Here is a 12,311-nt window from a genome sequence, read left to right on the forward strand (position 1 = left end):
CACGTTACCTTCAACATCACCTTCCAAACCTGCAGCCTGTTTCTATTTGAAGAGCAATTGTAGCAGGCACACTGGAACAGCACCAGTTGCAAATTCCCCTCCAATTGCTCCCAACCCTATCTTGGAGTTGATACTCCATTTCTTCACTTTGCTTGTCCTAAGATCTGGAAATCTGTATCTAACAACACTGTGAACGTAACTACATCTCATGGACTGCAATGGTTCAAGGACAATGAAAGATGTGAGTTAAATGCTGGCATGGCCAGTAACGCCTACAGTGAGTGATATGGACTAGGCCAGACCATTCAAAACATTCTGAAGCAGGCAGCCCCAGACCTGGTACAGTGTACAGTGAACATTACTCCGAGTAAGCTAACTAGGTTGACTACTAGAGTTTAAAACAGACAAAAATGTATTCACAAAATTACACAATGAAACACAAAGAACAGAATTAACAACCATACAGAACTCAGTCTATCCAACTAGATTTGATTTTGCCGTTCTGAATACACACAACAGTCCCAATAAGCAAACTCCCTTTAAAACCTGGTATAAATGGCACACATGCTTACAGGTTGAAGTTGAAGGGCAGAAAGAGAGAGAGAGTTTCCATACAGCTCACCGTTGAACTCCTTACCAGTTCAAGATTGAACTAAACTGCTCAGCTCAGCTCAGCTCAGCTAGAGAGCTGACCACTCCCCTTTCATTATACAGGTCACTTCTAAAACATGACCACTTTAGCCTGAAGTCTTATCTGTTTACATATGAACAAAATGTCTCGCAAAATTCCTTTCATCTTTGCACCAAACCAGACTGATCAGAGCCCAGGCTGGTTTATTACCCCTCTGAAAAAAATCAAGGACAGAGTATCATTGAGCCAAGGAATAGCTTTTAGAAAAAGAAGGGACTAGCTGTGTAACAGTGAGAAACGTTCATCAGTGAACAAATAAACATTTCTGGAGGCTGCTGGAGACAGTGATATTAGCTAGAAAAAAAATGACAGTTAAATGGGGTTAAACAATTTAGCATTATTGAATGTTGTTGGAGCTGGACGAAGAGAGATTTTCTGCTGGTATCCTTCTCACTCATCTGTTGCAATCTTGTTAGAATGTTAGGAAATATATTGGGAATTGAGGGATCATCCCAAAACTATGTTTGCTCAGGATGGAAAAGCTAGAAAATGAGGTATTTATTTCATGTTTTCAGTCAAAAGCCAATTCCCAAGTACCCGAAACAGACAATGTCATGAGCAGAGGTGTAGCATTATGGAATTGCCAGATGAAGATCTGCTGGGCACATGGAGTTTAGTGTCTGTCTGAGCAGAGATTCTAAGTGTCTTAGATCAATGCCCCCAATCAATGAGACTCTATACCAGCATCCCTCCTCACAAAATAACCATATTCTCCTCACAACCCCAATGGGGCATCATCATTGTTATCAGTTTTTCTGTCCAACATCACTCATAACATATTAGCTATTCATATTAAGAATCCTCTTGTGTTTATTTTGAGTATGTTTTATTTTTCCAGTTTTACTAAACAACAGCAATTGAATACATCATCCCAAAAGTAGTGAGGTCTTGTAGCCTGTGAAACCAGGCTAACTGATTACTGCAGTGGGAATAGCCTGCATCCCTTTCAAATTAATGGGTAAATTAAGAGATGAAAGGAACTGTTAGACAGAGTGTAAAAAACTGTTTGATTTAACGCTGGTTAATATTTGTCCAAAAGGAAAAGATCTGCAGCGGGTCACATATGGATCTTACAAAGTAGTTCTGTTGTACAAACGGAACAAAAGTATCCTTTCTAATTCTCTGACACTTCATTTGTCATTTAAACTCGTGTTATGTTTAACAGCAGTTTTCCCAACATTTTCATGTTTTGTTAATTTCACCTCACATTCCATGAACATCTAAACTATGTAACTGGTTTTTGTATTGACTGCATATCCGTTTTCCATGGTTTGTAGCAATGTAGCAGCCTGGCACCAAATGTGAGGCGTTTGAAATTCCAGTTATTTTTCATTCATTCATGGGATGTGGATGTCGTTGGCTGGGCCAGCATTTATTAGCTATCTCTCATTGCCCAGAGGGCAGTTGAGAGTTAACCACATTGCTGTGGGTATACAGGCCATGTAAGGGATGGCTGGTTTCCTTCCCTAAAGGACACTACTTTTCATCACGTATATAAATTATTTGGATGTGAATATAAGAGGTATAGTTAGTAAGTTTGCAGATGGCACCAAAATTGGAGGTGTAATGGACAGCGAAGATTACAATGGGATCTTGACCAGATGGGCCAATGGGCTGAGAAGTGGCAGATGGAATTTAATTTAGATAAATGTGAGGTGCTGCATTTTGGGAAAGCAAATCTTAGCAGAACTTATACACCTAATGGTAAGATCCTGAGGAGTATTGCTGTTCAAAGAGACCTTGGAATGCAGGTTCGTAGCTCCTTGAAAGTAGAGTCGCAGGTAGATAGGATAGTGAAGAAGGCTTTCCTTTATTGGTCAGAGTACTGAGTACAGGAGTTAGGAGGTCATGTTGTGGCTGTACAGGACATTGGTTAGGCCACTGTTGAAATATTACGTGCAATTCTTCCTTCCTATCAGAGAGATGATGTGAAACTTGAAAGGGTTCAGAAAAGATTTATATGGATGTTGCCAGGGTTGGAAGATTTGAGCTATAGGGAGAGGCTGAACAGGCTGGGGCTGTTTTCCCTGGAGCATCAGAGGCTGAGGGTTGACATTATAGAGGTTTATAAAATCATGAGGGTAGGATAAAGAGACAAAGTCTCTTCCCTGGGGTGGGGAAGTCCAGAATTAGAGGGCATAAGTTTAGGGTGAGGGGGAAAAGATATAAAAGAGACCTAAGAGGTAACGTTTTCACACAGAGGGTGGTGTGTGTGTGGAATGAGCTGCCAGAGGATGGGGTGGAGGCTGGTACAATTGCAAAATTTAAAAGGCATCTGGATGGGTATATGAATAGGAAGGGTTTGGAAGAATATGGGCTGGGTACTGGCAGGTGGGAGTAGATTGGGTTGGGGTATCTAGTTGACATGGACAAGTTGGACCAAAGGGTCTGTTTCCATGCTGTACATCTCTATGACTCTTATGACATTAGTGAACCAAATGGGTTTTTCCCTGACATTCGTTAACAGTTTCATGGTCATCATTAAACTCTCAATCCCAGAATTTGTTTGAAGTAAATTCAATTTCCACCATCCTGCAGAATTTGAACCTGGGTCCCAGTATTAATAGTCTAGTATTAACCCCATAGGCCGTCTCCTCCACTTAAACCAATGTCAGAGTTAGAAACCAGACTTTAGCAATTATCAAACATTGTTCTTCCTCTTTTAGTCATTATCCTGATTTTTTTTCACTTTTGCTGTCTGCTGAAGGTATAAACTCAGCAGACTTGTCGTGAGGTGGTGTTCACTGGTACTTAATGTGGAGCATTACAGAAATAAACCTTTCAGCCCAACTTGTTTTTGTCAGTTTTTGGACCTAGAAATTACTCCCAATCACATTTGATGCTCATTTAGCCCTTTAATCATTTCCTTCATCTGTTGCCTGGCCATAATCTTGGATATTAATATAGTGTCCCCCTCAATCACTATATCTGGATGTGAATCCTCAAGTCTCATAATGTTTGGTTTTGTTACATTTAATGGATTTTTGGTCTAAACCCCTGAAGTATTGGAAACAGTTAAGCTTCTATCTACTCTGGTCTATACTTGCATAATTTTAAGCACTTTTTTGTCTCAGTAATTTAACCTGATAAGTAAGTCCCAATTTTTGAAGTTAATTGTTGGATCTGAATCAGGCAGAATCCTAGTGCATTTGCATGGCCTTTTGGAAAACTCCAATCACTCTGTTTGATTATGGAGCCCAATACAACACACAGGATTTCAAATTAGATCATATTAAGATAAGTATGTATGTTAGCTCGCTGAGCTGGAAAGTTTATTTTCAGACGTTTTGTCACCATGACCAGGTAACATCATCAGTGAGAGTCTCTGGCGAAGTGCTGGTGGTATGTCCCGCCTCTTTATTTATAGGTCTTGGTTTCTTAAGGTGGGTGATGTCTACCAACGTCTAAAAACAAAGCTTCCAGCTTAGCAAGCCAATTTACAAACTTATCATCAACCTGAACTACAAATCTTCTCAAAAATTGCTCTCATATTAAGATAGCATCATATTAAAATAGATTCATTTGGAGGCTCACTGATGATGTTTCCTAGTATGGTGACGAAACGTCTGAAAATGAACAATTCAGCTCAGTGAGCAAACGCACATCCAGATCATGTTAGGGATAGATAACCTCAGTCGGCTGGGTGGCTTGTTTCCAACAGAGTGATACCAATATCGTGGGTTCAATTCTCGCACCAGCTGAGGATACCACAAAGGTCCTGCTTTCTCAATCTTGCCGCTTACCTGAGATGTAGTGATCCTCAGGTTACACTCACCACCAGTTGTTTCTCTCTAATATGGGAGTAAGATGATGGTGGCTTTACCTTTACAGTTGACATTGCTTCTTAACTTTAATATGTTATACATCTTATGATAAAACCAAGCATTTTGTTTTACGCTCTCATACACCTGAGATGTTGCAGTTATTGTCCTATTAATCTTGCCTCAGAATTTCCACAGCACTGACCTTCTTTCATTGGATGTTATCCTTTGTCTTTTAAACAAAATATTTACCTCACACTTTAGATTAGATTACATTACAGTGTGGAAACAGGCCCTTCGGCCCAACAAGTCCACACCGACCCGCCGAAGCGCAACCCACCCATACCCCTACATTTACCCCTTACCTAACACTATGGGCAATTTAGCATGGCCAATTCGCCTGACCTGCACAGTTTTTGGACTGTGGGAGGAAACCAGAGTACCCAGAGGAAACCCACACAGACACGGGGAGAACGTGCAAACTCCACACAGTCAGGCGCCTGAGGCAGGAATTGAACCTTACTGACTTTCAATTCCATCAACCATGTTTTAACCTATTCCTGTATCTCATTTGATATCCCTTTGAAGCTTCATTTAGTCTTTCAAAGAATTAACCATAATTTTTGTTACCATCACTGAATTTTGATTCCACTCCCAGAGTGTCCAAATCACTGATACACACAATAATTAGGAGTGGCCTCAGAACCGAACCCTGCAGACACCACTAGTCACTTTCAACCACCTGGAAAAGCTAGTTTTAGCTTGGACTTTTCCTTTGAACCTTCAATCACAATCTCCCACATGGGACTTGGTCAAAGGCATTCCCTATATCTAAAGAAAGATATCAGGATGACTTTACCTATCTATCATGCATTGTACATATCGAAGAATTCAATGAAATTTGTCAAGTATAGTCATCCTTTTGAAGTACATATTGGCTTCTGTTTGATACGTATCCAAAGATGATATGTACCTTGGTGAGGAACGAGGAGTTGAAAATGTTCCCATGTATCAGCTGCCTTCGTCCTTCCAACTGTTGGAGGTCATGGGTTTGGCAGATGTTAACAAAGCAGCCTTTGCGACTTTCTGCAATACATTTTTTTCTAAATTGTGCACTCTTCAATAATATTATGTTGGTTTATTTATAAAATTGGTCCAGTTGACTTTCTATCAGTGTGAATCTCAAGATGTTTCGGCTAGGTCTTTTGGCAGTATTGCTAATGTCTTTGATTGTTATGAGGAGGTGGTTAAGCTGTTTCTTAGTGATGTGATGATGCTATGACTTTCAGAGATGTATTTTGTCCTGCTTTATATTTGAAAAGAAGTTTTAAGACAGAGTACCAAGCTGTCTGTTTGAATCTAATAAATAGCTTGTGTGACTTTTGATGTTTTAAAAATTGGAACAATAGAAGCAGCCTGAATGATTGGAGTTGAACTCCCACAAAATCAGGATTTTTAGTTTTAGTTTCTCAGTAGCAGTAGCTGCTGGATGTGGAAGCAATTTTTCCCCCTTCTGTTACAGCTAAAAGCTAGAATTGCACATGAAACAATCTATTTTACTGAATTTGCCTTTGCCAAGGGTATGTTTATGGAATGTTACTATATTGGAACCATTAAATAGTAGTAGTTTGTATATATGATTTTATTAAGCATTTTGATATATATACAGTTAAAACAGTTATTTTGTTCTCTATTAACTATAGTTCATAAATAAAGTGTGTTTTGCATCAAGGGTGGCAGTTTGACCAATCAAATTACATCCGGGACACAACACAATGCTTTACACTTGTCTTTAAAATAAACGTTAGGGTCTAGGCTATCTTCTCAATATATTTTGAGGGAGTTAGGTTTGCTCCATGACAGTGCTTATTGGCTGGCACCTGTGGAAGTGTTGCTTACCCCTTGTCAGCACAAGCAGGAATTTTTGTCCAGATCTTATTGCATGCACGCTGCATGATTTGGTATCTGAGGAGTTGTGCATAGAGTAGAGCGCTGAGCAGTAATCCGCAAGCAGCCTCAGTTTAAGATAGACGAGTGACTCTTCACTAAGCAGCTGAAGTTGGTTGGGCGTGACACACTGTCCGTGGAATTGAAGACAATGGAAATAAAAATTGGGATAGATCTAAAGTGGGCAACCCAATCGCTAGTTGCAGGATTTGAACTGTGAAAGATAGACTGCAACATTCTCCATCATACAGATGGCAAAATGTGTGATGGTACTGTGCCTTTAATGGAGATGGTGTTCTGTCCTGTTTCTCTTGCAGAGAGATGTGGTTCCGAAATGTCTGGTTCAGACCTGCAGATGGTAAACAGCTTTTGAGTGCTCCTGGGTTTTTTTTAAATTTAGACAACTAAGTATGAGTGGGCAGGGTCAGGCTCACACAGAACTAAGGGAGTTTAGATTTTGCATTCAGTTTGACTTTGAGTTAGGTGGCTGCTGGAATTAAAAGACAGAACTCTCCCTCTCTCTCTGCTGCTAATGAAGACATAGGCAGAAATAAAAGAGACAGACTTTTTTCAGTATTTCTTTCGGTTGGACTGGAGAAAGACAGCACATGGGAATAAAATTGTTTTGCTGAATTGCCTTGCCAAGGCTGTGTTTATGGAATGCTGCCTACATTGGAACTGTTGATGATTAGTGGTTGAATCGTATATTATCTTGTTAAGTATTTAAAATAGAGTTAAAGTTATACAGGTTCATCTTTTCATTTGTATTTTAACTGTGTTGTAAGAATAAAGTGTGTTTTGCTAGTGGTGGAACATAGTACCTTCTACTTGCCTTTAAATAAATATATAAGTTAGGGTCTAAGCTATCTCCTTACTACATTTTGGTTGGGGTTGCCTGGTCTTGTCCATAACAAATAAGAAAATAACTGAGTAAGTCAGCACTGGAGTGATACCTGTCGCCTTCTCACCACATCATTAACTAAGTATTAGGTGAGAAGGTCCACTGGGGGCTTTCTCAATGCCCAGCAATTTCAGGGCCTCCATTTGCCATTTTCCAATTACCTGCCTTCCTAGCAGGTAATAAAAGTGACTGGTTTCCAACGAAGTAATCAAGGTGAATCTGCCCACTGAGTTAGAGGCAGGATCTTCATTTGTCCCCCAATACACATATGGGGGAACTCTCTGCCTTTGCCTCTGACCCTCATGCCTGGCAAGAAGCTAAAGAAAAAAACTGACCTTCCTACCATTGAATTCCCTCAAGAGTAGGCCTCAACTGACAGTCTTCAGGAGCCAGAGGCTGACAGATTCTGATTGGCTGGCAGCCAAGATACTAGTGTCGAGGCCTGAGATTCACTGAGATGCTCTCCAATTAGCTCTTACCAAGTTGATTGGTGTGTGATTCAACATAACTTCCATAGGACATAGGAGCAGAAATTAGGCCATTCAATCCAACGAGTCTACTCTGACATTCAATCATGGCTGATAAGTTTCTCAACCCCAATCTCCCCATAACCCTTGATCCCCTTGATATTCAAGAACCTATCTATCTTAGTCTTAAATATACTCAATGACCAGGTGACCTGGCCTCCACAGATTTCTGTGGCAATGAATTCCATGGATTCCTAACTCTCTGGCCAAACAAGCTTCTCTTTGTCTTCGTTTTAAAAAGTCTTCTCATTATTCTAAGGCTGTGCCCTTGGTTTGTAGTCTCTCCTACCAATAGATACATCTTCCCAACATCCACTCTGTCCAGGCCATTCAGTATTCTATAAGTTTCAATTCGATCCCCCCTCATCCTTCTAAACTCCATCGAATATAAATGCAGTTTTCAAACATTCCTCATCAGTTAACATTCCTCAGAACTGAGGAAGGGTCACTGGACCTGAAATGTTAAGTCTGATTTCTTTCCTGAGTTGCTGCTAGACCTGCTGAATTTTCCAGCAATTTCTATTTTTGTCTCTTAATTCTAACCATCCCCCCCTCCCCACACAATAGCATTTCACAACTTTTTAAACCTGACTGAGTAAACCCTAACCTTGCACATTTTTTTACAAAGGCTTCTCCAAATGTGTGCGCTTCTCTTCATCTTGCTCATTTTCACCCCAAAATTTGAATGTTAATGTAACAGTAACTGCTGCTGGTTTCAAATACTTCATCAATTGGAATCCATATGAGCAGCCAGCGAAAACCTGAAATGATTTGATTAACAGAAGCATATTTCAGGTACTCTGTCTGAAACTTAACCAATATCTCCCAATCCTACGATCCTGTAGATTTAACCTCTTCAGAGCCAAGTTTGAATGAACATCAGCATTCGGAACATTACAGGTGCCCCAGCAGCAGCATAGTTAGAAGTTCCAAACTGTGATATTTCATGAAGATATAATCAGCAGTTTCTTAGATGGTAATGGAACGTTTGTTCTGTTTCTATTCAACCAGGTGATCAGATTTATTCAAGTTGTCAGCTGTGAAAGATCTGATATTCTTGTGCAAGAAGCTGCCTGAATTGGGTGGCATGGTGGCTCAGTGGTTAGCACTGCTGTCTCATAGTGCCAGGGACCTGGGATCAATTCCACCCTTGGGCGACTGTTTGTGTGGGGTTTCCACATTTTCCCTGTGCCTGCATGAATTCCCTCCAAGTGCTTTGATTTCCTCCCACAGTCCAAAGTCCATGTGCAGCGTAGGAAATTCAGGATTACAGGGATAGGGTAGGGGGGTTGGGTCTTGGCAGGATGCTCTTTGGAGGGTCAGTGTGGACTTGATGGGCTGAACAGCCTGATTCTATGCTGTAGGATTCTATGGGAGAGGGCCTTGTGTAGTGGCTGGATTTATAATGCAGCGCATCACTAACAGCACAGATTCAATTCCTCCTCCCTGCTGAGGTACTATGAAGGGCACATCTTCTCAAACCTCACACTTGCCACTAGTTGTCTCTTTCTCTAGTTAGTGAATGGGGGGGAGGGGCAGGCAGTGGGGAGGAATGGTGGGAGCTGGACAGTTTATTAGTCTTCTGTGCATTCCACTTCCACAGACTCAGTATAACCTCAAATGTCTCTTCCTTACACTTATTTCAACCATTTGATTTTGCATTGGCAGGGTTAATACAGAGTTCCATAGGTTACAGGACTCAGTTGAAAGACTTCTAAGAATTCTGAAATGCTTTGTTATTGTTGTCTGTACTCCATAATTACTTAATGCCTTGTTTTTGAATAAATCCATGGGGTGCCATGGTCTCAATTTTTAATTTAAATGTATATGTTCTGTTTCCTGACCTGTCAGCCTGTTAACTCAATCACGGGGTACATTTGGCATCCTATACATGTTTCCATCACAAATTCAGCATTTCTAACATTTTCCTACTCTGTCTGAAGGAACATCTTTAATTATGTGTCCCCACCTTGTTTTTTGTTCATTTGATGTCAATGTGCTACTTACGCTTTCTGTTCCAGGCACGCATAACAAAGACCTCAGAAATAACACAAATTTAAAATATTCGTATTCGTTATTTCAGAATGCTATTCTCCTGTGATCTGGCTTTTATTAGCTGATGTTCACTGCCTTGTGTCTGTTTGTATCTGCAGCTCTGAGAAGTCACTTTGGCCACCCCATCATTAATGGAAACTGGGCTATAGATAGACCAGGCACTTATGAAGCAGCAGGAACCCTGTTCAGGTATAAGAGGCCAAATGAGATTAGTACGACTGCAGGGGAATCCTTGATTGCCGAGGGGCCAACCAGTGAAATTCTGGATGTCTATGTAAGTTTAAACTTTGGATCTAAGCTGGGCAATTCCTTTGAAATGCCAGCAAAGCTTCACTTTGGTTCTGTTCATAAATCAAAGGCTCTAACCTTCTGGGATTTGAATAGAAAAACTCCCGAGAAAGAAAACTTTAAGAATCTGGCCATCAGTCAACAATAACTGTAGAGTTGTAGAACCTCAGAAAAATAGAAAGGAATTTGAACATAAAGAAACTGTCAATATAAAATAATTGATAGGATAAAATGTTAACATGACATGCTAAAATAAACCATGGAAAGATTTTTAATATGTTGGTGACTGTGTGTAATGTTCATATAATTTTTGTGATTGGAGAAAATAATAATATAATGTTGATGTGAATATTGATATAAATGTTGTGATTAAAGGTAATGTTAATATATATAAAATAGTGATCATAACTGCTGCCAGGGTGATAGTAAAAAATAATTCATTCACAAATGGCCTTAAGGAAAAGTACCAGTTTGGCTTTGTCATGACTCTCGTATTTGACTGGAACTTCTGTAAGAAAATTAAAGAATTGGCACAGAGTTGGGTCTTACAGGATCCCTGCATCTGGAGAACCAATAAAGATTGTCAGTCAATGGGAACAGTAAGCTAATATAGTTTTAATGGTTGTAGAGAATACTTATATACATTTAAGGATTAGTGAGCAAGCTAGTGACCCAGAATTCATTTAGTCAATAAACAGTCAATGAGTTAGCTGTTAATTAGACTTGCCCTTTCTCATTTCACCCTTGGCCCAATATTTTGCATGGCAAATGAGATGCCAACTAGACCATCTAAATGCAGCTTATTAAAAGGATCAGATGAAGGTATCCTTTTGGAATCTGCCTCATCGAGATTGTTGTGAACTTCTGTGGAGGTGTTCTGTGGAGGTAACTATTATCTCTGGGGTCCTTAGCTGGAATACAACTTCTGGTGAACACAACTTGAGCACAAATCAATTGAGTTGGAAACTGAAAGATCCAACTGAAAGAGTGTGTTAGATAACTTTGAAAATGCATGTGGTGTCATCTGTCTATGGAGAATGACACAGATGCTTTTGGTTGTGAAAGACATTTCTTTTTTATGTCAACTACTTATTTGAAGTTTCATTTGCCTTTTACTCATGTTTAATTTGCAGTTATTCTGATTTCTGTTAAAGTAGGAGTTACAAAGAGTGGAAGCTAGCTGACATTTTTTTCATTTAGGAGTCATTTGGTAAATTTGGTTCTTTTGGCTTCTGGTTTCTCCACAGAGATTGTAACAGCATAGACAGCTGAACGGCCAGTTTCAGCATTATAAGCCCTTTGTAAAAATGAAAAAAGAAGTTTAATTGTCCAACGACAATGAAAACCTGATGGAAAGAGCTTCCACATGTTTAATAGTTAATTTTCCATGAACTGTTTTGTTATTTTCACAGCCAAATTTATATTATTATAGGAACAGCACACTAAACATTCAATCAAAATTCTGAATGCTTTGAGTTAGTTTTGATGTTGAATTGCTTTTAAACTCTATTGAAGGTCCATTTTTTTTATTTAGATTCACTGTTTTCTTTCTTTTTTCATCTTTTCCAGATGATATATCAACAGGCAAATCCAAAGGTGCAGTATGAATATGTTTTACCAACTGACAACATTGTCAGCAGCCATTCACTTGCCCATACAGCAGATCAACATTTAGGTAAAATCTTATATCCTTGGTCCCAAGACTATGTTGCTGATGGAACATTTCTTTAATACACCACTCTGCCTCGTGTACCATACACTGCCATACACATGAACCATGCATCACTCTATGCCGTATATCAAGTGCAAATCTGTCCCAAATGCCATAAGTAGATTTATAGGCCGAATCATTGCTAAGGCACTTCAAAGGGCAGTTAAAATTCAACCACATTGGAGGGTTCATTACTTGAAATAGAAGAATACTTACCACAAAACAGAGAAAACAGCTCAGATACTCAGCATTTGTGTATCTGAAAAGTTATGGTAAAAGTGAAACCTAGCCAAAGTGGGAGGTAGTTCCTCCTGAATTACCTTAGAAAAGTCCAGCAGAATTTCACTATAAGTCAGTAGGATAAAGTAGTAGAATCAGTGCAATCGAATTGCTGCAAGAAAGATCATAGTCTTCAGATTTTGTGGTTGTT

General features: G+C 39.6%; 1 protein-coding gene across 1 annotated transcript in view; it reads left to right on the top strand.

Annotated features, from left to right (window-relative positions):
• LOC122539433 (thrombospondin type-1 domain-containing protein 4) overlaps positions 1 to 12,311 on the top strand; it is a 155,481-nt gene that overhangs the window by 96,612 nt on the left and 46,558 nt on the right. The window contains exons 3-4 of the mRNA XM_087980011.1: positions 9,981 to 10,156; positions 11,740 to 11,845. Coding sequence (XP_087836137.1) covers positions 9,981 to 10,156; positions 11,740 to 11,845 — 282 coding nt within the window. The remainder of the gene's footprint in view (positions 1 to 9,980; positions 10,157 to 11,739; positions 11,846 to 12,311) is intronic.

The sequence above is a fragment of the Chiloscyllium plagiosum genome, unplaced genomic scaffold (assembly GCF_037043375.1).
Source record: "Chiloscyllium plagiosum isolate Xiang-an unplaced genomic scaffold, Cpla_swu_hap1 HiC_scaffold_36, whole genome shotgun sequence".
NCBI classification, from domain to species: Eukaryota; Metazoa; Chordata; class Chondrichthyes; order Orectolobiformes; family Hemiscylliidae; genus Chiloscyllium; species Chiloscyllium plagiosum.